This window comes from Erpetoichthys calabaricus, chromosome 1 (genome assembly GCF_900747795.2).
Source record: "Erpetoichthys calabaricus chromosome 1, fErpCal1.3, whole genome shotgun sequence".
Taxonomy (NCBI): Eukaryota; Metazoa; Chordata; class Cladistia; order Polypteriformes; family Polypteridae; genus Erpetoichthys; species Erpetoichthys calabaricus.
The window spans coordinates 19448021-19469636 of NC_041394.2; the positions used below are offsets into that span (position 1 = coordinate 19448021).

Here is a 21616-nt window from a genome sequence, read left to right on the forward strand (position 1 = left end):
TCTGTTTTTTTATCTGCATTTTTTACTACTCTTTAATTTAATATTTTTGCTGCTGGAATATGTGAATTTCCCCCTGGGATTAATAAAGTATCTATCTATCTATCTATCTATCTATCTATCTACTTATGGACATGGGATTTCTCAGTTTTTTTATTTTTAATAAATTTGCAAAAACCTCAAGTAAACTTTTTTCACGTTGCCATTAAAGGGGTGTTGTGGGTAGAATTCTGAGGAAAAAAATGAATTTAATCCATTTTGGAATAAGGCTGTAACATAACAAAAGGTGGAAAAAGTGATGCGCTGGGAATACTTTCTGGATGCACTGTAGATTAACTGGTGACCACGTAACTTCACTCTCTGCCTTGATCTGCTTGTCATTTCTTTCCCTCTTTTGAACAAGATCTCAAGATTCACAAACATCTTCAGCTGAGGCAGTAACTCACCTCCCTCTTAGAGAGGACCATCCACCTTTCTCCTAATGATGACCATGGCCTCTGTCTTGAAGATGCCAATCCTCATCCCTGCCGCTTCACACTCGGTTGCATTCACAGGCAAATGAAGCCAACAGGACATCATCATCTGCAAAACCCAGTGGCACAATTCTTAGGCCACTGAACTAGACATCATCCCCACCCCAGTTGGACCTTGATATCCTGTCCACGAAAATCACAAACAGGAAAGGAAACAAAGCACAACCCTGGCTGAGTCCCACACCCACTAGGAACGGTGCTGTTCAGCCCCCCCCCCCCCCGAGTATGCAGACACAGCTCTCACTGCGATTATTGAACAGACCTAAGTATAGGCCCCGTACACCCACACAGCTCCCAGAATCCATCAACAAACACTGTCATACACCTTCTCTAAATCCACAAAACACACAGTGTGATTGGGTGTACTCCCAAGACCCCTCCAGAATCCCCAAGAGGTTAAAGAGCTGATCCACTGTTCCACAGCCTGGATGGAATCCACATTGCTCCTCCAGGATCCAAGGTTCAATGATTGGGCCGTGCTATTGGAAGTTTAGTCTCTGTAGTAAGCAAATATACAGAGAACACCACACAGGAAGAATGTAAGGCACTATACCTCAAGTACAACCTGCATATGTTACAGATCTTGAATCAGCTTCTAAAAGTAAGCTACTGGCACAAACAAATCTATAATCCAGTTTTAAAATATGATAAAAAAGCTGAGTAACTCATTTAGAACAAACTGTTTAACTCAACTATATGAAAGAGAAATGATCAAAGATGACAGCACAGAAAACAGTTCAATAGAAGCTTCTTAGATATCTATGAATACCAGAAGTGGGTGTCAAATGGCTAATTCTTCAGTACTTTAGGGCTGAAATATTCACTGATGCACTGAGAAAGTTCTGTCAGAATGAGTGAACACCAAAAAACCCAAAAGGTTAAAAAAGGAAAATGTAAACTTACAATGTGGAATGTACAGGAATATCTTTAACCAAATGGAATTTAAGAACAACCTTTCAAAAAACATTTGCTCACCAACTGTACAGAAAATGTAAAGAAAGAAATTCAGTAGAATATATTTCCAAGTAGCCCATTACAAACTACAAACATCTGGACAGAATTTTAAAAGAAATGCACTGTTTGCAATGTTTCTAAAACCAAAAGCTAATGGGGGGGGGGAGAAAAACAGCAAAATTTATGCCATAGCAGAACACATTTTACTTCTGTTTTATCAGTTTATTAAAAAAGAAAATTACAAAATGACATTGTCTTCATCCATTGCTCTTCTTCTCTCTAGCTAATACAATGTGCAACAATGGCGTGTTACGAAGTGATACAAAGGGCATTTTTTGATGCTTCACTCAAGCCTTGCAAGACACCAACTGAAACGGTTATTGTTATATTTAATTGAGAATTTACGGTTCACACAAAATAAAGATGGAATAAAGTACAGAAAACTGTATTGACTGGCAGAATCTAGAAACCCTACAGTACAAAGGAGGAGGGTACAGTTATTTTCCTGTGATCAGAGGGTTCCTCAGCACCACAATTACTGAATCACCCCGAAGGAACATCTTGGAAATATAGCGGTCCTTGTTCACAGGTTTAGATTTCTTCTTGCCCTTCCCACTTTTTGGTACTTCAGTCCACATCTCCTTTACATTCTCAAGAACCATGTTGCAATGTCTAAACAAAGCAAAGCAAAAAAAAAAAAAAAAAAGTCAGTCAAGTTAAAACAAATACGTCACCTGTAACAATAAATACAATGCATGAGAACCACCTTTTTCCACCCTCTCAGACGTATTCATTTTTTAATGTCTGGAAAACATTTTGGATTAAATCACTTAGAGATCTGTACATAGACAACGTCTTTGCATCCTACGAACAACTGCACTCCAAATGTAACTTTCCAACCACACATTTCTTTAACTACCTTCAAATTAGAAACTTTGCTAAACAGAACCTGTCCAATTTTCCTCACCTCCCACCTACCTCTACGGCAGAAAAAAATATGATCAGTCTTGAGGACTCGGACAGCATCTCCGTAATATATAAAACCATTTACAGTCCCTCCCTTTCAAAGATCCAAGAGGACAGTGGGAAAAAGATCTCTCATTCAACATCTCAGAAAAAGAGTGGAAGGTAGCAATGCAGAGAAAATCACTCGAGCTCCATATGTGCAAAGCATACAATTATTCAACTCAAAATTATATATCAAACGCATCTCTCTCGTTTAAAATTGTCCAAAATGTTTCCAGGGCAAGATCCAACCAGCGACCACTGCAATCAAGTTCCGGCCTCACTGGGTCACATGTTTTGGACCTGCACCAAATTAACATCATTTTGGACCAAAATCTTTAAATGCCTTTCAGACAGCCTTGGTGTCACAATCCCTCCTAACCCACTAACAGCTGTATTTGGTGGGCTCACAGAGGGGCTTAAATCCGAGAAGGAGAAACAAACTGTAATTGCTTCACTACAATACTGGTATGTAGACTTGTTTTGCTCAACTGGAAGAATCCTATCTCGCCTCTTTTAAGTCAGTGGGTAACTGATGTTATATATTATTTGAAACTGAAAAAAAATCAAATTCGCACTTAGAGGATCTGTGCAAAACATTTTCAAAACCTGGCAGGATCTAATCAATAACATTTTAGAATAAGCATTTAAATTGAGGAAGCAGATTCTCTCCCATCTTTTACTCCATTTATCTTTATTCATTTATTAATGTATCTATTTACTTATTTTTTACCTGCTACTTTTACTGTACTGGCCTAGCTCTCTCTCTCAGGGGGGTGGGGTTGATTTGTTTTGAACCTTTTTTTTTGGTAAAACTTGAGTTATTTGTATGCAATGTTATTTGATTTCAATAAAATCAATAAAATAAATAAACACAATGCATTAACTAAAGCATCACAAAATCAGTATGTGTGTTTTTGAAACAAAAAGAAAATTAAACAGTCGTTTTATGAAATTTAGCTCAAAACAATACATGAAGACAGATGCCAGATAAATATTGTCACATATAAGTATAAATTACAACATAAATGTAACCAGAAAATTATGGATGGGTACTAATTGCAGATATCTTACTAATTCTACCCACTTTAAATCATAAACAGAAAAAGGAAAAATCAGATGAAACAGCATCTTTCAATAGAGCTGTTGAGGTAAAAAAATTATTTCCAGGTGCAGCGAGTTAAGTTGCAAATCTCTCCCCCAACCCACAATTCTGTCTTGGTACATTAAGCATGAACCTACCAGACGAGAACTTCTTCTATCTGCAAGGTCCAAAACATGCTTGTCTTTTGATTCCTCATTGCTGAATTCTATGTATTGTACTTCCAGCTGAACACTCATTGGTTCTTAACTCAAACACCTGCCTCTATGACTCATGGAAAATAAAAAATCAAACCTATTTATTTTTGCTGGGGCTGAATGATCTGGATATGTTAGACTACAGAACTTGTGGTCACAGGAGTGTGCCGTGAAGGTCTCCAACTCACTCAGATTAAGTAAATGAAGTCTATGACTGAAAAATTGCTGAAAATGTCATTTAATGTAACAGGGTCTTTAGATGACCATTAAGGATATGGTAAACTTGTGCTGGCAATAGTCCCAACCTCAAATCTGTTATATACATCAATTAAGTGTCTTATCTCCTGGGGTAGAGTTAAAAGCAGCAGCTTAAACCATCCCAGAGACAATGAAGCACCAGTAAATCTGGCACACCAAAAACTAAGCATATTTGCATCTTTGTTTGACATTAAAACCAAACTAAGTATGATACTATATAAACCACCCAAATATTCACCCTTCACTCTGGGGTGAATTTTGTAACCACATCATCAACAGCAACACATTATATGCTAGGTAATGTGGCAAAACTACCATGCAATCATCATACTGTATAATTTGGAAAGAGAAAAAAAGAGACAGCAAATAAATGTAATATATATTATACACACACACACACACACACACACACACACACACACACACACAAACACACACACACAGTAGAACCTCTGGTCACAAATGTTTCTGAACACGTACAAATCGGGTTACAATCAAAAAGTTCACCAAATTTTTGAATCTGTTCCGTTAGCGAACAAAAACACTGGCACCCAGTTTCCCTTCTGGTTCTTACGCGCCAATGATTTCCGCACGTGTTCAGTCTCTCCCTGCACATCGTTCTTGGTCAGACGTGCGTGCATTCGCTGTCAACTCTTTGTGCTCTATTTTGTGTGCTTTTGTATTAATTTTGCAATTAACCATGGCCTCTAGGCAAGTGAAGAGTGGTAGTGTTGGCGAGAAGAAAGGTTCAAGGAAAATTGAAATCCAATTAAAAGAAAAAAATCATTGAAAAGTATGAGCATGGCGTTCATGTTACCAATCTTGCTGCCGAGTGAGTACAAGACGTCCAAATCTACTAAAAATCTTGTGATTTCTAAATCGAAATCTTCCTCAAAACTGTAACCTTCTCTCCACCCAGCTTCCTCCTCACTTCCTTCACGCCACAACTCGACTCATGCAAGGTTAATTTCCTTGGTTGTTTATGGTTAGTTTTTGTATAAATTAAGGATTTTTCAAACTTAAATTTTTTTCCACCTGTGCTTTAAAAAAAAAAGTATTTACAGCGAGTGGTTTGTAAGGGTGTAGCGCGAACTCTTGCAATGTTGTTCAAGGTTTTCTCAGTGTTATTAAAACGTTTTTACATTTAGTTTACTATTACACTCTGCATTCTATGGTATAATTAACTATGTGCTTAAAAATTAAAAAAATATTTACATACAGTTCATATGGGCTGGAATGGATTAATTGTATTTACATACAATCTTATGGGGAAATTACATTCGGGTCGCGACCAAATCAGGTTGTGTCCAGAAGTTTGGAATGAATTATGGTTGTGACCAGAGGTACCACTGTATTTTTTTTTCAATACATATGAATATTTGCATATATTCAATATGAAAAACATGTAGGAATGACAAAAAATGTAAACTGTACAAATAACTGCAACCGAAACCTTTATGCCCTTAAACAAATCAAATTCACAGTATATTATTATTATTTCCCCACTCTTATGAAAATCGTACAGTTGGTCTAAGCAGTCACTTTTTTCTTGGCTGCACACATGATTTGGAATAAACACTGCAACAACTATGGTAGAGTGATGAACTGTCACTTTCTTGCAACATGGATGTCCACTGGCAAACAAGAACAGATGCCCTGCAAATTCCATGCTGCACCACAGCTTCAAAGGCCGTGTTTATGTGCCATTCCAGTTGGTGGTTTCATGTGAATACCCTACAAAGTGGGAGCTGCCAGAATAGCAATCAGTGAAAAACTTACATTTTATGTACTATCTTGGAACTATGTGACACATATCTAATGTTTTAAATCTATGTTTGATTTTCAAGGAAAAATACATTTATCCTTAATTACTTCTGCAGAGCACATAGCAAATCAACAGCAATCTGCCAAAGCCCGACCAGAAATTCTCAATAATGCAAACAAGTAGGAACTCCAAAATTTCCATATATACAAAACTAAGTACCATTTACATTTGGTTATTTGACTGATGCCTTTATTGAAGGGGATTTACAACATTTATGATACAAATGGCTACATTTCTTTTGTTTTTTCCAGGTTGAACACAGGCAGGTCAAGTTACTTGCTCATGAGTCACACAGCGTCAGTAGCAGGACCTGAACACACAACCACAGGGTAAGAAGTCCAAAGCCTTAACAACTGCACCATACTGCCTGCCTAAGTATCAGTCTCATTTAAATTATGACAGTAGGGGCAGGACTATGGTGTCTTTGTTGGATGTAGATTGCCATCACATTTTTAAATGTTTTTTCCTATCACACTTTTCCCAGGCATTCAGTTTACCACAAACATTTTCATTTTATTAAACATGCAGATTTTTTTTCCCTTTTCACTCAATATAGACAGCAAAGACACGAAAAACCAAAGATAAAAAAAAGCCAACCTGTCAAAAGCTTTTACACGTCCTAGTAGCTTCTTGTTGTTGCGACAGTTGATTAGAACTTGTGTATTGTTTTTGACGGACTGTGTGAGAACTGAGAGTGGTCCTGTATTGAACTCCTCCTCTTCTCTCTTTTGGAGTTCCTCTGGGGTCATTTCAGACTTGGGTTTATTTAACAAGCTCCTGCACATAAAAAAAAAATCAAGTTAAACACAATAAGTAACATAATGTATAGTAGGTCATTCTTTGGATTATTAAATATTACAAATGAACACTGTAAACTTAACCTTAATAATGGAACACACTGAAATATTAAAGAAAAAAAAAACATAAGTGACTAGGTAAGCGCCCTGATTAAAACAAAAATGTCATCTATTTTTCTTAGTGTATTAAATTGTATTTTTCCCCTGTAAAAGGCAAAAAGAAAATACTGTAAGTATTAAGTAACTCAAAAAGAAATACTAATACTCACAAAAACAGAAATTCTCAAAATAACTTAACCCAGCCATGGCTTTGCCCTCTCTGTAACCCAATGTTGGCAGCACTAGGAACAAAGTATAAATCAAGCCTGGACAGAGCACCAGACCAACACTGAGCCCACTCATGTACATATCAACACAGAGGGCCAGTTTACAACTGCCAGTTAACCTAAACCAAAAATCTTTGCTATACATGAGAAGGATAAAATAAAATCGAAATTCTGGGACAAAAACCTATAGAAACATGAGGAAAGCATGCAAATATCACATGGATAAAACTGAAGAGTGGAATTCAAGTCCAGCATGCTTGATCCATGAGATGACAGACCTTACTGTTGTTACGTTCAACTTAGAACGGGGTGGGCAGAGTCGGTCCTGAAGGGCCATAGTAGTTGCAGGTTTTTGTTGCAACCCAATTGTTTAAACACACACCAATAGTTCCCAATAACATATCTTATTACATTGTATATTTTCCCTTTTCAAGGAGATCACTCAAATAGCTTGAGTCCTAAAGTGGAGGAGTAGTTCTCAGTAAGTCACTTTTCTCTCTACTAGTTTCTTTCCAAACATTTGAGTAAACCAGATAGTTCACAATAAATACATAAAGTTGCAAATGGAAAAAGTTTGATGGAGAACTACAAGTTCAATTGTCATTTGCATCTTAATGTTAATAAGGCACAATTAAAAACAGTTCATGTTCAAGACTAAAAGAAACTATTAAGGGTGGGGAATTTTGAGAAGTGATTAAGAACAGTAGTACTTAGTGTTTTGGACCAAGGACCATTTTGCTAGAGTGAAATTTAATGGCAGCAACTTGAGCTAATAGTCATCTGCTAATGCAATTCTGCATTACATTTCACAAGTTTAACTTAAATTATGTGAACAAAAACTAGATTCTGGATTTCCATTTCAAAGTCCCAGATTTTGACCAGGGATCAATAATGTGATCCATAGTAGTCCTTTGGCTATTAAGAGAATACTCCACCCAAAAATTATATTTTTGTGTGTTACATTGCCCATGTAGTTTGCAGTGCTGGCTGAGTAAAAAAAATTAAGCTCATGTTTTCATGAAAAAGAACAGGACAGGACTTTTGACCAATGAATGAATGAGGAGAGAAATGTCTTCAATTCAAAAGTACAGAGTTATGGAAATGCTCCTCTTTTCTGGAAGTATTAACATTTTACCACAAACCACATGTGTTTTGCATGTTTTCAGCATTCAAATGGATAACAGGCATGTGGATTACGGACTATGAAGAGAGAGATTTTTTTTTCTTTTTTTCATGGACGTTTTTCACATTGTTGGCTGCTGGTCAGTATTGGGTTACCATTAAGTTCCATTATATCATATATTTTATCTCCATCCTTCATGAAAACATGATTTTTTTTCTCAGCCATCACTACAAACTACATGGGGTATGTAACATATAAAAAATATTTTTGGTGGAGGGTTCCTTTATGCTTGGTAAGTTTGTCAACATGGGTGTGTGAGTCACCACTAGACTGTAAGACTGTTTTGACCAGATGTGAGCTCTCCAGGTTGACAAAGTGAGCCTGGAAGAGATGCCTACACAGTGAATGAGAACGGCTGAACTGTATAGCAAGAGACTATGTGCTTGAAAAAGTGGGTGTTTGGGCGACCACAGCAAGCAAACAAGATGTATACTGGAAGGTGTGGAGCTGAAGCAAAATTTGTTAACCTTTTGCAAGGAACCTAGATGGAGTGCTCCACAGTGGTAGTTTTAGATTAATTTCTCTACTATCTAGGTATATTGATTTAGTAGTAATTTTCTCAAACTAAATAAAGAGAAAACAAATTTTAGTGGTTGGAAGAAATGGATATAATGAGGGTATTAGAAATAAACTTGATCCATTAGGATTAAAAGTCAAGATGGAGGTAAAGAATTTAGAGGTAACTATTGACTCTGACATGAATTTTAAATCACATATTAATCAGATTACTATGAAATCATTTTTTCACTTAAATATAGCAAAAGTTAGATCTCTTATAAAATTGCAAGATGCTGAGAAATTATTTCACGCTTTTGTTTTCAGTCAGCTAGATTACTGTAACGCACTCCTCTCAGGACCACCCAAAAAAAGACATCAATCGATTGCAAATTGTGCAGAATGAAGCTGCCAGAATCTTAAGTAGGAAAACAAAATCCGAGCACATCTCTCCAGTTTTGATGTCACTACACTGGTTACCTGTGTCATTTACAATTGACTTTAAAATACTGCTTATAGTTTACAAAGCCTTCCAATAATCTCACTCCATCTTATATCTCAGAATGTCTTTCACCTTACACTCCAAATCGTAACCTCAGATCTTCAAATGAGTGTCTGCTTATTACTCCAAGAGCTAAACTTAAAAGATGTGGTGAGGCAGCCTTCTGCTGTTATGCACCTAAAATCTGGAATAGCTGACCGATATAAATTTGCCAGGCTAATACAGTGGAGCACTTTAAAAAAACTGCTAAAAACACATTATTTTAACATGGCTTTCTCATGGCTTCATTTTAGCTTAATCCATATATTCTGTATATGCATTTAATTATCATCATCATTTATGGTGGCTCAGATATCCATACTAACCCATACTTTTTCTACTGTTCTTTTTCCGGTTTTCTGTGGTGGTGATCTGCGCCACCACCACCTGATTCAAGTACCATGTTGTCCGTACAATGATGGATTAAAGGCCAAATGTCCACATGACCGTCATCATCAAGTTCTTCCATGTGAACCCTGACTATCATGAGGACTGATTGAGATCATTTACATTAGGTAGAATGCCTACTGGGGGCTGGGTGGTCTCATGGCCTGGGAAACCCCTGCAGATTTTATTTTTTTTACTCCAGCCATCTGGAGTTGTGTTTTTCCTGTCCTCCCTGGCCTTTGGACCTTACTTTAATTCTATGTTAATTAATATTGCCTAATTTTATTTTTTAATATATTTTGTCTTAATTCTCTTTCTTTATCCTGTACAGCACTTTGAGCTACATCATTTGAATGAAAATGTGCTATAGAAATAAATGTTGATGTTTTAGTGCTGCTCTCAGCTAGCAGCCTTGATTGTTGCAAATACTCCAAATGTTTAATTTAAAAAAAAAAAACAAAAAAAAAAACAAAAAACACAACAGACCAATGTACCCGAGCAATTAAAAGTCACTTTGCTCTGATGACTGCCATCTTTCAAACAACTTGATTCGCAGTTAGGGGTTACTGGTGGTCCCCAGACCAGAGTTGGAGAACCACTGCTTCAGACAATATTGTTAATAAATTTGCTGTCATTAGATAACCACAGCCTTCTCATAAAATCACAATGATTTGCCAATTGCTGGATGCAGAAAATGTTAGTGTAAAATAATGAAAGTTCTGTATTAGGATATTTATACAGAAACAGCAAAAATGATAAATACAAAATTTCAATATAAATAACAATATGATTTACCAGTAAGATATAAATAAATACTTTTTCATCCTGGCATCTCCCTACTGATCTCTAAGCCCTCTTTAGCCTATGAGACAGGTGACGCTTTACTACAAAAAGGCAACGAGGTCTCATTCATTCTACATGTACTTGGACAGCATGTGGAAAATGCACACTTTCCGCCCGCCTCTTCTGGTCATGATCTTAACTTGGGCACGCTGCCACATCTCTCTCTTTGGGGGTTTTGTGCTGCCACCTAACAGATTGAAGGATGCCTGGCCACCAAGCAGGTCTCAATGTTCTATTTTTCATTATGAAGCAGGGAACCTGGGCGCAAGTTTTTTTTTTGGCTAAAGATCTCAATGTAACCATCCGGCTTGGAGGTCGAACATTATGTTAACTTTCTTGGGCACTACTCCATTACCTCAACAGGAGGCAAAGTAGCAGAAACCAGCCCTGCTCACACCATTTCACCTCAGAATGGTAATCAGGATAAGGACTGTGCTCTATTGACCTAAACACATTTCAGAGTACTTTGTTTTTGTTACTTTTATACCCACTAATCATGATCCAAGAGGGTGGAGACGTTGCATGTTAATTACCACAAGTAGGAATTTTCATGCCCATAAATGTAAGACAGTAAATGGTCTTCTAGTCTTAAAGCACAAGGCTGTTCAGTTCTACAGCAGGCTTACTAGTGACTGTAAACAAGTTAATATTCCACCAGGCTCACACTGTACAATTATGGAAGCATTATCTACAAACCCGTTTAAATCAATTATAAGGGATTCAGGTGTCAGCACCTTTCCACTGGGCTCAGGGCAAGAGACGACTCACAATTTCACTATAATGTAAAGCACTTAGGGATGCTGTTCGCAATGGAGGAGTGCTATAGGAAGATTGGATTTGACATTAAGGTAATGAGGTATGCATCACAATGTCTCCAGTTCAACGTCAACTAACTAAACCTGTTAAGCATGATTATGTTAAACAATGGGAGCAACAGAACTATACTGTAAAGCATAACAAGTTTCTTACCGCTATGTGTAGAAGACGCTGCTCAGACTAGGACACTGGCGTGAGGGATGAGAATTCAACCCCCACTAAAGACCTACTGTATTATTATTACTATTACTTAAGCTCATTTGGCTGACGTCTTTATCCAAGACGACAGCATTTGAGATACTACACAATTGGTTACATTTCTCTTGTATTTTGATTTGGAGCACAAGCAGGTGAAGTGATCTGCTCCTGGTCACACGGTGTCAGTAGCAAGATCTGAACGCAAAACCTTCGGGTTTGAAGTCCACAGCCTGCCACTGTGTGACCTGGGAAACCAAGTCTTAAGAACAAATAAAACGAAGATTAATACACTTTAAAGTATTTTAAATTTGAGGTGTTTGATTTAGAATAACAGCTTGCCGTACAAGCTATTCGGTATTACCCACCTATGCATCGTCCAGTTAAGTAAAATCTGAAAACATAATCCCTTTGAGGGTAACTACATGGTTTTAAACCAATCTAATCTAAATTTTTATTAAAAAAAAAAAAACTTGCCTTGGAAATCAGTTTTTACAAAAACGCGACACGACATGAACTGGCTTAAAACAGAATGGAAATCAAACTAGGACAGAACTCACCAAACAAGCAGTGTGTACTCTAAAATGAAAATCGAAACGTCGGTCGCACTACTTGTTCATTTTTGTTTGCAAATCTTAAATCCAGTTCAACACAACGTAAATAGCAATTCTTTTAACAATGCGAGAAGCAGCCCACGCAGGCCTCACTACCAGCCCCGGCGTTTTTATCAAGCATATAACTTCATTCAGATTGTTGGAGACAGGTCAATAATCATAAGCCTTTGGAATTAATGCATGAGCCCGTGAACTGCATAACAACAACAAAAAAACATTACAATACGTACATTTTTGTGACTACAAAAACCTTCTTTCTTTTTTCGACTTAAACCTTTACGCCGACCACACACACGGCACTCCGACTCTTTCTTGTGGCGCCGAAGAAGACCTTCCGGTGTCAAATTCGTGGATTGGTGCTTAACTGTGATGTCACTATTAAGCGCTTCCGGTTGCTTGCCTCAGTCGGCAGCGCGGTGTAGCGGCTTGAGACTAGTGTACAGCCCGTAACTGGGTCGCTTTAGCTCGTACAGGTACGATTGGAAGTTCTGCCGATCAGATTTTGTGGCATATTTTTTTTGGTACTTTCAAAATAAATAAGTTCAGATAGTTAAAAAAAGTTTGAATTGGCGTAAGTGTAATGAGTAACGTGACCGTTATTTTTTTTCCTCAAAACGGGACATCTACCAATTTTTAGGTAATAGTGTATGTATTCAAGAAAACGCATATTTCTTCATAGTTTTTATTTATTAATGAAAAGAACAGGAATGAACACGTGAAAATAAATAATTTATGTGGTCTTATATTTTTTCTGAAGAACAAATTTGCTTAAGTATTTTTGGTGTTGATTTCAAATAAGAATGACATTCTTGGCAGGATTTTTTTAAAATTTACTTTGGTAATTAACATTGCTTTAAGAACTGCGACTTGCAACTGTGTTTTTTCGCTCGTCCACAACTTATTCATAAGAGAAAAGACCCTTTCTACGGGTGCATTAATGCCGGGCAGACATAAAATATATTCAATAATTATACGAAAGTTCGTATTATTCAAAGTTTTGGTGTGAAAGTGTTTGAACAATTCCACCCAACGACTTTCGATTGAAACATTCCCAGTGTTCCATTCTGTCACTTTTTGCGATGTAATGTGAATACTCATCAAATACTTCTGTATCTTGGTTACAATTAATAAATCCCTTTTCAATCAAAATCCCTTTTCAATCAATACATCCATTACACTTTGAATTTCTTCCCACATAGGTATTTTGGTTAAATTCGCCCATTCAAATAATTCTAATTCTTCACAGAACAAAGTACACTGCTCCAAATATTCTTTGCTTATTTTATAGAACTCAGCAGCTGTAGTTTTCATATATTCTTCGTCAACACCACTGCAGTCATTTTCTTGCAATTTTGCCATTAAATTACGAATGGAGTAATAATAACACACGTCGATAAAAAAACAATAATCGTCAAGAAAGATGCGCAAGCTGTCTCGCAACTGAGGAGCGAGCGAACTAGCAGGCTTCTGACCGACTCGCATGTGTGTGAGACGTATTGCGCATGCCGTCATCGCCGTGCTGCCGGCGGGTTTTTTGATTTTTCGCACCTTTTATTGAAATTGTTACAGTGGGTTGCTCTCTTTCTGAAAGCTGTGCTTAGGACAACGGGATAGGCTACCTAAAAACGGGATGGTCCCGTTCAAAACGGTACTTATGGTCTCGTTAGTAATGAGTTACTTAAAGGATGAAGTACATAATAAAACAGAATAATTACGTCAAATATTTGAAATATTCGACATGCTTCAGTTTAAATGTTTAAAGTCTAAATATCCTGGTTGTATAGTCATTTGTCATTTTTCACACTCTGATAGATGTCCATTAAAAGCCTGATCTCTAACTAAAGGATCAAAAATAACAATATATTCATATAGTCACTGACCTTGAAGTAGCCTAAAACGGTACTGTACATGCTTATGTTTGACATTTGGCATTTTTAACCTTCTGGGAATGTCTCTTGGAGGGCTAGGACCACCTGTAAAGAATCATATTTTCAACAATATGATCATACTCATGATTAGCAACTTGAAAATGTCATAAAATGACACTCCACATGCCTATATTACTGATCCCCATTTTTATATAAAGGAGTAACTTTGACCCCTTGTATCTTATTAGGGGGTAAACACTTGGGAGCCGATCGATGTGGCCTGCACAACTTCTAGTCCTTCTGATCATTTTTGCTGATCATTTTTGCTGAAGACACCCATTAGTTTACTTTTCATCATATAATCGTGTAATTTCCTGCACAAAATATGGTCCAAAAATTAGGTTTTTTTTTCGACTCTAAAGGGCCAAAAGTAGTTGGAACCCCATAAAGATTGATGTCATACATAATTAGACATCAAGACAAGTTGAACAGTATATAATATTGTGGGGTTAGTTACTGTTGAGTTAGAAGGCGACCAGACAAAAAAAAAAAAAAGGAAGTGATTTCAAAGCATCAGAACTAAAATTTAAAAACGCAATATCTAATTTGTATAAAAGTGGATATCAAATTAATGATAAGAGGCAGCTGGGTATGATGTAGTGGCCAAGTTATTGAACTTTAAAGTAGTAGCTTCCAACTCACGGTGTGATCCTGAACAAATCAATTAAATCCCATACCATTTTCTGAACAGGGTCACAGGGGTCTAGAGCCTATCCCAGCAGGCATAGGGCACAAGGCAGGAACAATCCCCGGACAGGATTCCAATCATTGAGAAGGTAAACACATACGCACATATGCACACACACACACAACACACTCTCAAGGGTCAATTTAGCATTGCCAATCCACCTAACCTGTGTGTGTTTGGACTGTGGAAGGAAATGAGAGCACCAAGAAGAAACCCATATAGACACAGAGAGAACATGCAGAATGTATGCAGGGAGGACCTGGGACGCGAACCCTAGTGTCCTTACCACGAGGCAGCAATGCTACTACTGTGGTACCAAGTTGCTCATCTGTAAAAATATATATTAAAATGTTAACAATTGTAATTTATGCTGATAAAAGTTTAGGTAAAAGCACCAAGTAAATGTACAATAATACGACATGCAGCAGAATAATAATTTGTATGTTAAAGATGAATGATTTTTACCTTCCATTGAGACTAACACACTGGCCTTATTACTTGTTCCTGAATCTAATGGTGGACCATGCAGGATGATTTAGGTCTTTTAAAATACTGCTTTCCTGTCAGCAACAGTGTGTGATGGGCATGTCTTCATGAGAAGGAAGTTGGCTGCCAGTAGTATGCTAATAGTGACACTTTCTCTCATTGGTAAGCCATTGCCATAGACTTTTCTTTCATATTACACACTGGTAGAAAGCATCTTAACATCATTTTTAACAAATTTTTGTGCTCACTTCTACTCCATGTCACAGAATCATTTCTGAAGTCATGTATAGTTCAATTTTTCCTTGGAGACAACAAGCTAAATTGTCTTGACTGTTTCAATGTTATTTAATAATTAACAGCAACGCCCAATTTTAAGCTCTGGTCTTTTGTCTGCTACTCTGACTTCATTCTGTTCTGATGTTTTACATGTTCAGAGCCACCAGGTGGCATTGGTGTTCAAACTGCAGTGAGTGCAGAACAGTGGAGCCATTCCCAGCAGTACTGACTATAAAGCAGCAAACAACTCTGAATCAAAACTTATATCTTTGGGAACATAGAAACCCCACACAAACATGTCCAGGGCAGGATTTGTACTCTGATCCCAACAACAACATTTATTTCTATAGCACATTTTCATACAGAGGATGTAGCTCAAAGTGCTTTACAAGATGTCAAAGAAAATGATACAAGAAAAGAAAAACTAATTAAATTAGAATAATAATGAATAAGTAATACAAATAAATCAATACAAGCTTACATAACATAAAGTGCCCTATATAATATTTGGGACATGGACACATTTGTCCTTGATTTATCTCTCTTCTGCTCCACAATTCAAAATCAAAAAATTCAGATATGATTAAAGTGCAAATTACAGACTTTCATTTAAGGGGATTTGCAGACATTTTGGGCCCACCATGTTGAAACGACAACACTTTTTATATACATGTCTCCCCTAATTCAGGGCACCTTAATGTTTGGGACAAGTGGCATCACAGGTGTTTGTGATTTCTCATATGGGTTTCATGGCTTCATAAGATACCTCGGCTTGCTCCTACCCTTTGGAGTCTGCAGTTGCCATTGTTCAACATGAGGACTAGAGCTGTGCCAATGAAAGTCAAAGGAGCCATTGTGAGGCTGAAAAACAAAGATCAAACCATTTGAGACATCAGTAAAGCATTAGGATGACCTAAATCAACTGTCTGGGATATCATTAAGAAGAAAGAACATGCTGGTGGGCTTAGTAATCACAAAGGGACTGTTAGGCCAAGGAAGACCTCCACTGCTGATCACAGAAGAATCCTCACTATGGTGAAGAAAAAGTTCCAAATGCCTGTCAGACTGATCATACACAGTCTTTAGGAGAAAATGTGGACGTGTCAGAGATGACTATCAACAGAAGACTTCATGAACAGAAATACAGAAGACACACTGCAAGATGAACACCACAAAAACAGGATGGGCAGATAACATTTTCAGAAAAAGGAGTTAAAAGAGCCTGCAGAATTCTGGGAAAAAGGTCTTATGGACAGACGAGACAAAGATGAACCTCATCAGAGTGATGACGAGAGCAAAGTGTGAAGACAAAAAGGTACTGTCCAAGATCCAAAGCAGACCACCTCATCTGTTAAACATGGTGCTGGGGGGTGTTATGGCTTGGGCATGTATGGCTGCCACAGGTCCTGGCACACTTCTCTTCATTGATGATGCAACTGCTGATAGCAGTGGCACAATGAATTCTGAGGTATGTAGAAACATCTCACATGCTCAAGTTCCAGTCAATGTCTTCAAACTCAGTGAATTGTCCTTTATTCTAAAACACAATAATGATCCAAACATACTACTAAGGCAACGCAGGAGCTTTTCAAAGCTATAAAATGGAAAATTCTTGAATGGTCAAGCAAGTTGCCTGATTTAAATCCAATTGAACAAGCCATCCATATGCTGAAGAGAAAATTTAAGAGAGTAAGCCCCTGAAGCAAACAGGAGCTGAAGATTGCTGTATTAGGGGCTTGGCAGTGCATCACCACAGTAGATCCTCAGCACCTGGTGATGTCTATGAATTGCAGACTTCATGCAGTCATTGCATGCAAGGAATATGCGACAAACTCCTAAATATGATGGCTTTAACAGACCTGCCAATGCTCTGCTCAAACAATATGGTGCTCTGAAATGGGGGGTTGGAGCATGTAGAAAAAGTGTTATGTGACTGTTGCGATGTGAAATTTTGCATACAAGTTGATACATGTTTTGTATGTCTTTATTTGTAACTTATAAAAAAGCAATGTAATATTAGTGTTACATTATAGATAACAGCAATGGTTTAAGAACCCCTTTCCCCCTTTTAGGAATGAGTCTCTTTTTAATTTCACGACAGGGTTGGGGGAAGTGCCTCAAACAAGTTTGACCAATATTTCTCTGCTAAAGTCTCTCAGTCAACCCCCACAGGCAAGCCAGACTGCCTAACTGCCAAGCTTTACCTTAACAAATGGTTTTGGGGGCAGGTGTGAAGGTGTTCTATCCCCACATTGGTCTGAATTATTGCTGTTTGGAACTGTCTTGTATCAAAAGCCTTTAAGTACCATGACGCCCTATTGTCTGTAGGGGTTGGACAGAAAACCTATAAATTTGCTTGCTTTACCCAGCTCTCTCTCTCTTACCAAATGATGAAAGACCATCTCTCACCATGAACTGAAAAGGACAACACAATGAAGAGCACAGCTCGGCAGCCATATTGAGACAGGCATGTGGCCTGTTCTGAAGAAAGCTGACCACAAAATGATGCCTTAACTAGAGACATTTTAAGTAACTAACAAGTCTGTGTGCCGCCTGAAACTACACATCACCATTTATCAGGTTGTATGGTTGCCAATATTGAAATGTACTTAACATATTGTTATTATTTATGAATATTATCAATAATACATTATTTAAATTGTAACTTAACTCCTGCTTGTCTTTTACTACACCTAATTACCTAAGGTTATAAATGTAGAAGGGAAGGTGGGGAGAAGTTATATACTATAATACCTTATAAACAGTGGTAAGTCTGTGATTTGAGGCATTTTGACAAAGGCTACATGATAATACAAAGGGGAAAGTAGAGTAATATACATGTACTCCTCACTTTATGACCACGAGTTCCCTTCCGACGACTACGTCGTTAAGTGAATTGGTCGATAAGCAAGGAGCTTGCGCTGGGAATATAGGATCGTTGTAAAATTATAAAATTATGCAACAAACTTCAAATTTATTCATAAAAAGACATGCCTATGTACATATTATCATTTGTAAATGATTCTGTCGATTTTTCGCCTTCATGTGCCTTCAAAGTCTCAAAGATACTGCGTGCCATAGCTAGAATTATTAAAAAGCTTATCGGCATATTATTTTGCATCTGGTTGTCAAATCAGATTGCCAATAATTTCTCCATCTCATTAATAAGACCTTTTCGCTGCCTAGTTATTATGGCTTTAAATCCTGTCGATGATTTCACTGCCTTTTTCACTCTAACTTTATCCTTTAAAATCGTTGAAATTGTCGAATGTGCCAATTTCAAGTCACATGCTATTTCATCCATCCTCTTCCGCTTATCCGAGATCGGGTCGCGGGGGCAGCAGCTTGAGCAGAGATGCCCAGACTTCCCTCTCCCCGGCCACTTCTAGCTCTTCCGGGAGAATCCCAAGGCGTTCCCAGGCAGGCCGAGAGATATAGTCCCTCCAGCATGTCCTGGGTCTTCCCCGGGGCCTTCTCCCGGTTAGACGTGCCCGGAACACCTCACCAGGGACGCGTCCTGGAGGCATCCTGATCAGATGCCAGAGCCACCTCATCTGACTCCTCTCGATGCGGAGGAGCAGCGGCTCTATTCTGAGCCCCTCCCGGATGACTGAGCTTCTCACCCTATCTTTAAGGGAAAGCCCAGACACTATATGGAGGAAACTCATTTCAGCTGCTTGTATTCGTGATCTCATTCTTTCGGTCACTACCCATAGCTCATGACCATAGGTGAGGGTAGGAACGTAGATCGACTGGTAAATTGAGAGCTTTGCCTTGCGGCTCAGCTCCTTTTTCACCACGACAGACTGATGCAGAGCCCGCATCACTGCGGATGTTGCACCGATCCGCCTGTCGGTCTCCCACTCTATTCTTCCCTCCCTCATGAACAAGATCCCAAGATACTTGAACTCCTCCACTTGGGGCAGGATCCCGTTTTACCAGCTTCGTAGTCTTGTATGATTTTTATTTTCATTTCAAGGTCAATAGCTTTCCTTCATTTCTTAACAATTTCTCCAGATGATGCCATACTTTTTTTTTGTCGACATCTGTACTATTTTGGGGTTACAAATATGTAAAAAAACACAGTGACTGCTTGTAGGAATGAAACTGACTGAAAAAGCGCATAGCAAGCCTATAGTACGCTTAGTGCGCATGTCACCATTCACCACTGATCGACACTCAAGCTGAGAAAGGGGATTCCCCGAATTGCAGGTCGAAACTCGATTGGTCGTAAGTGCGAGTGGTCGTTAAGCAAATAGGTCATAAATTGAGGAGTACCTGTATTACCCTACCAAGACAAAACAGTGACTGAAATGTATGTAAATCCCCTTAATTGAAAGTCCATCCATCCATTTTCCAACCTGCTGAATCCGAATACAGGGTCACGGGGGTCTGCTGGAGCCAATCCCAGCCAACATAGGGCACAAGGCAGGACCCAATCCCAGGCAGGGTGCCAACCCACCGCAGGACACACACAAACACACCAAGCACACACTAGGGCCAATTTAGAATCACCAATCCACCTAACCTGCATGTCTTTGGACTGTGGGAGGAAACCGGAGTGCCCGGAGGAAACCCACGCAGACACGGGCAGAACATGCAAACTCCACGCAGGGAGGACCCGGGAAGTGAACCCAGGTCCCCAGATCTCCCAACTGCGAGGCAGCAGCGCTAACCACTGCGCCACCGTGCCGCCTAATTGAAAGTCTGTAATGTATATTTTAATCATGATGTCTGAATTGTTTGATTTGTAATTTTAAACTGTGGAGAGCAGGGGGAATCAAAGAACAAATGTGTCTTTGTCCCAAAAATTATAGAGGGCACTGTATATATAATTAGTAGAAAAATAGAGTCCTTATATATAATATATTTTAAGTTTCTTAAGATGAGTTTAATGATAAGGTAGGATGGCTTAAGAGGACAAAAAAAAATGTGACTTCTTTTTTATTTCGGGCACTGTGCGACTTTGTGAACTTGAGCTTTGGAGTTTCTCTGACACTCTGTCACTCAATCAACTTCCTTTTGTTGATTATACCACTGTTTAAACCAACAAATAGTATGCTTTTCCTTTGCCTCCACTTCGTATTCGCTAAAATTCTTATATTTTCCCCCGTGCTTTTCCCATTGTCTTTTCACAGAAGGCTATTTATATTGATTTGCATATTCAAAGAGGCGTAATTCTAGGAGGAGTTGGGATGGGACAGAAGGCGCATGCACGTGCGTTACTTTTCATGCTGATTGGGATTTATGTAGTGGAAGAACGTGGAAGTTTGCGTACGTACAGATTCCTGCATCTGGATTTTTCTGTGCGTACGCACATGCTGACTTTTGTGCTTACGCCATGTTATAGTGTGAGTTCTACGCACAGCGTTATACATGAGGCCCCAGATGACTATAAAGCAAGCAAAGTGAAAACAAAGAAAATGTCTGACTTGGCTGTCACAGTCACAGTGAGGCATCAAGCAGGCATATTGCTGTTGGTATGCCTTCTTAGAGAGTCAAGGCTGGGGGGCTGTCAAGAGGCAGGGCCTGTTAAAGCCCATTGCGGCACTTCCTGTGTGATTTTGGGCTATACAAAAATAAACTGTATTGTAAACTGTATTGTATGAAGGAGCCCCAGTAAACAAACCTTTCCTCCTGAATCCTCACCTCTGTCTCATCCGCTTTATCAATACAGTGGTGTGAAAAACTATTTGCCCCCTTCCTGATTTCTTATTCTTTTGCATGTTTGTCACACAAAATGTTTCTGATCATCAAACACATTTAACCATTAGTCAAATATAACACAAGTAAACACAAAATGCAGTTTTTAAATGATGGTTTTTATTATTTAGGGAGAAAAAAAAATCCAAACCTACATGGCCCTGTGTGAAAAAGTAATTGCCCCCTGAACCTAATAACTGGTTCGGCCACCCTTAGCAGCAATAACTGCAATCAAGCGTTTGCGATAACTTGCAATGAGTCTTTTACAGCACTCTGGAGGAATTTTGGTCCACTCATCTTTGCAAAATTGTTGTAATTCAGCTTTATGTGAGGGTTTTCTAGCATGAACCGCCTTTTTAAGGTCATGCCATAGCATCTCAATTGGATTCAGGTCAGGACTTTGACTAGGCCACTCCAAAGTCTTCATTTTGTTTTTCTTCAGCCATTCAGAGGTGGATTTGCTGGTG

The 21616-nt window shown here is 38.4% G+C and overlaps 1 protein-coding gene across 1 annotated transcript; it reads right to left on the reverse strand.

Annotated features, from left to right (window-relative positions):
- Nucleotides 1–1856: 1856 nt before the first annotated feature.
- Nucleotides 1857–12437, reverse strand: snrpd2 (small nuclear ribonucleoprotein D2 polypeptide). Its single transcript, XM_028796028.2, has 3 exons — nt 12299–12437; nt 6469–6648; nt 1857–2156 (listed from the first exon to the last, which is right to left on the reverse strand). Coding segments are annotated over exons 1-3 (357 nt in total). The 5' UTR covers nt 12301–12437; the 3' UTR covers nt 1857–1981.
- Between the last annotated feature and the right edge of the window lie 9179 nt (nt 12438–21616).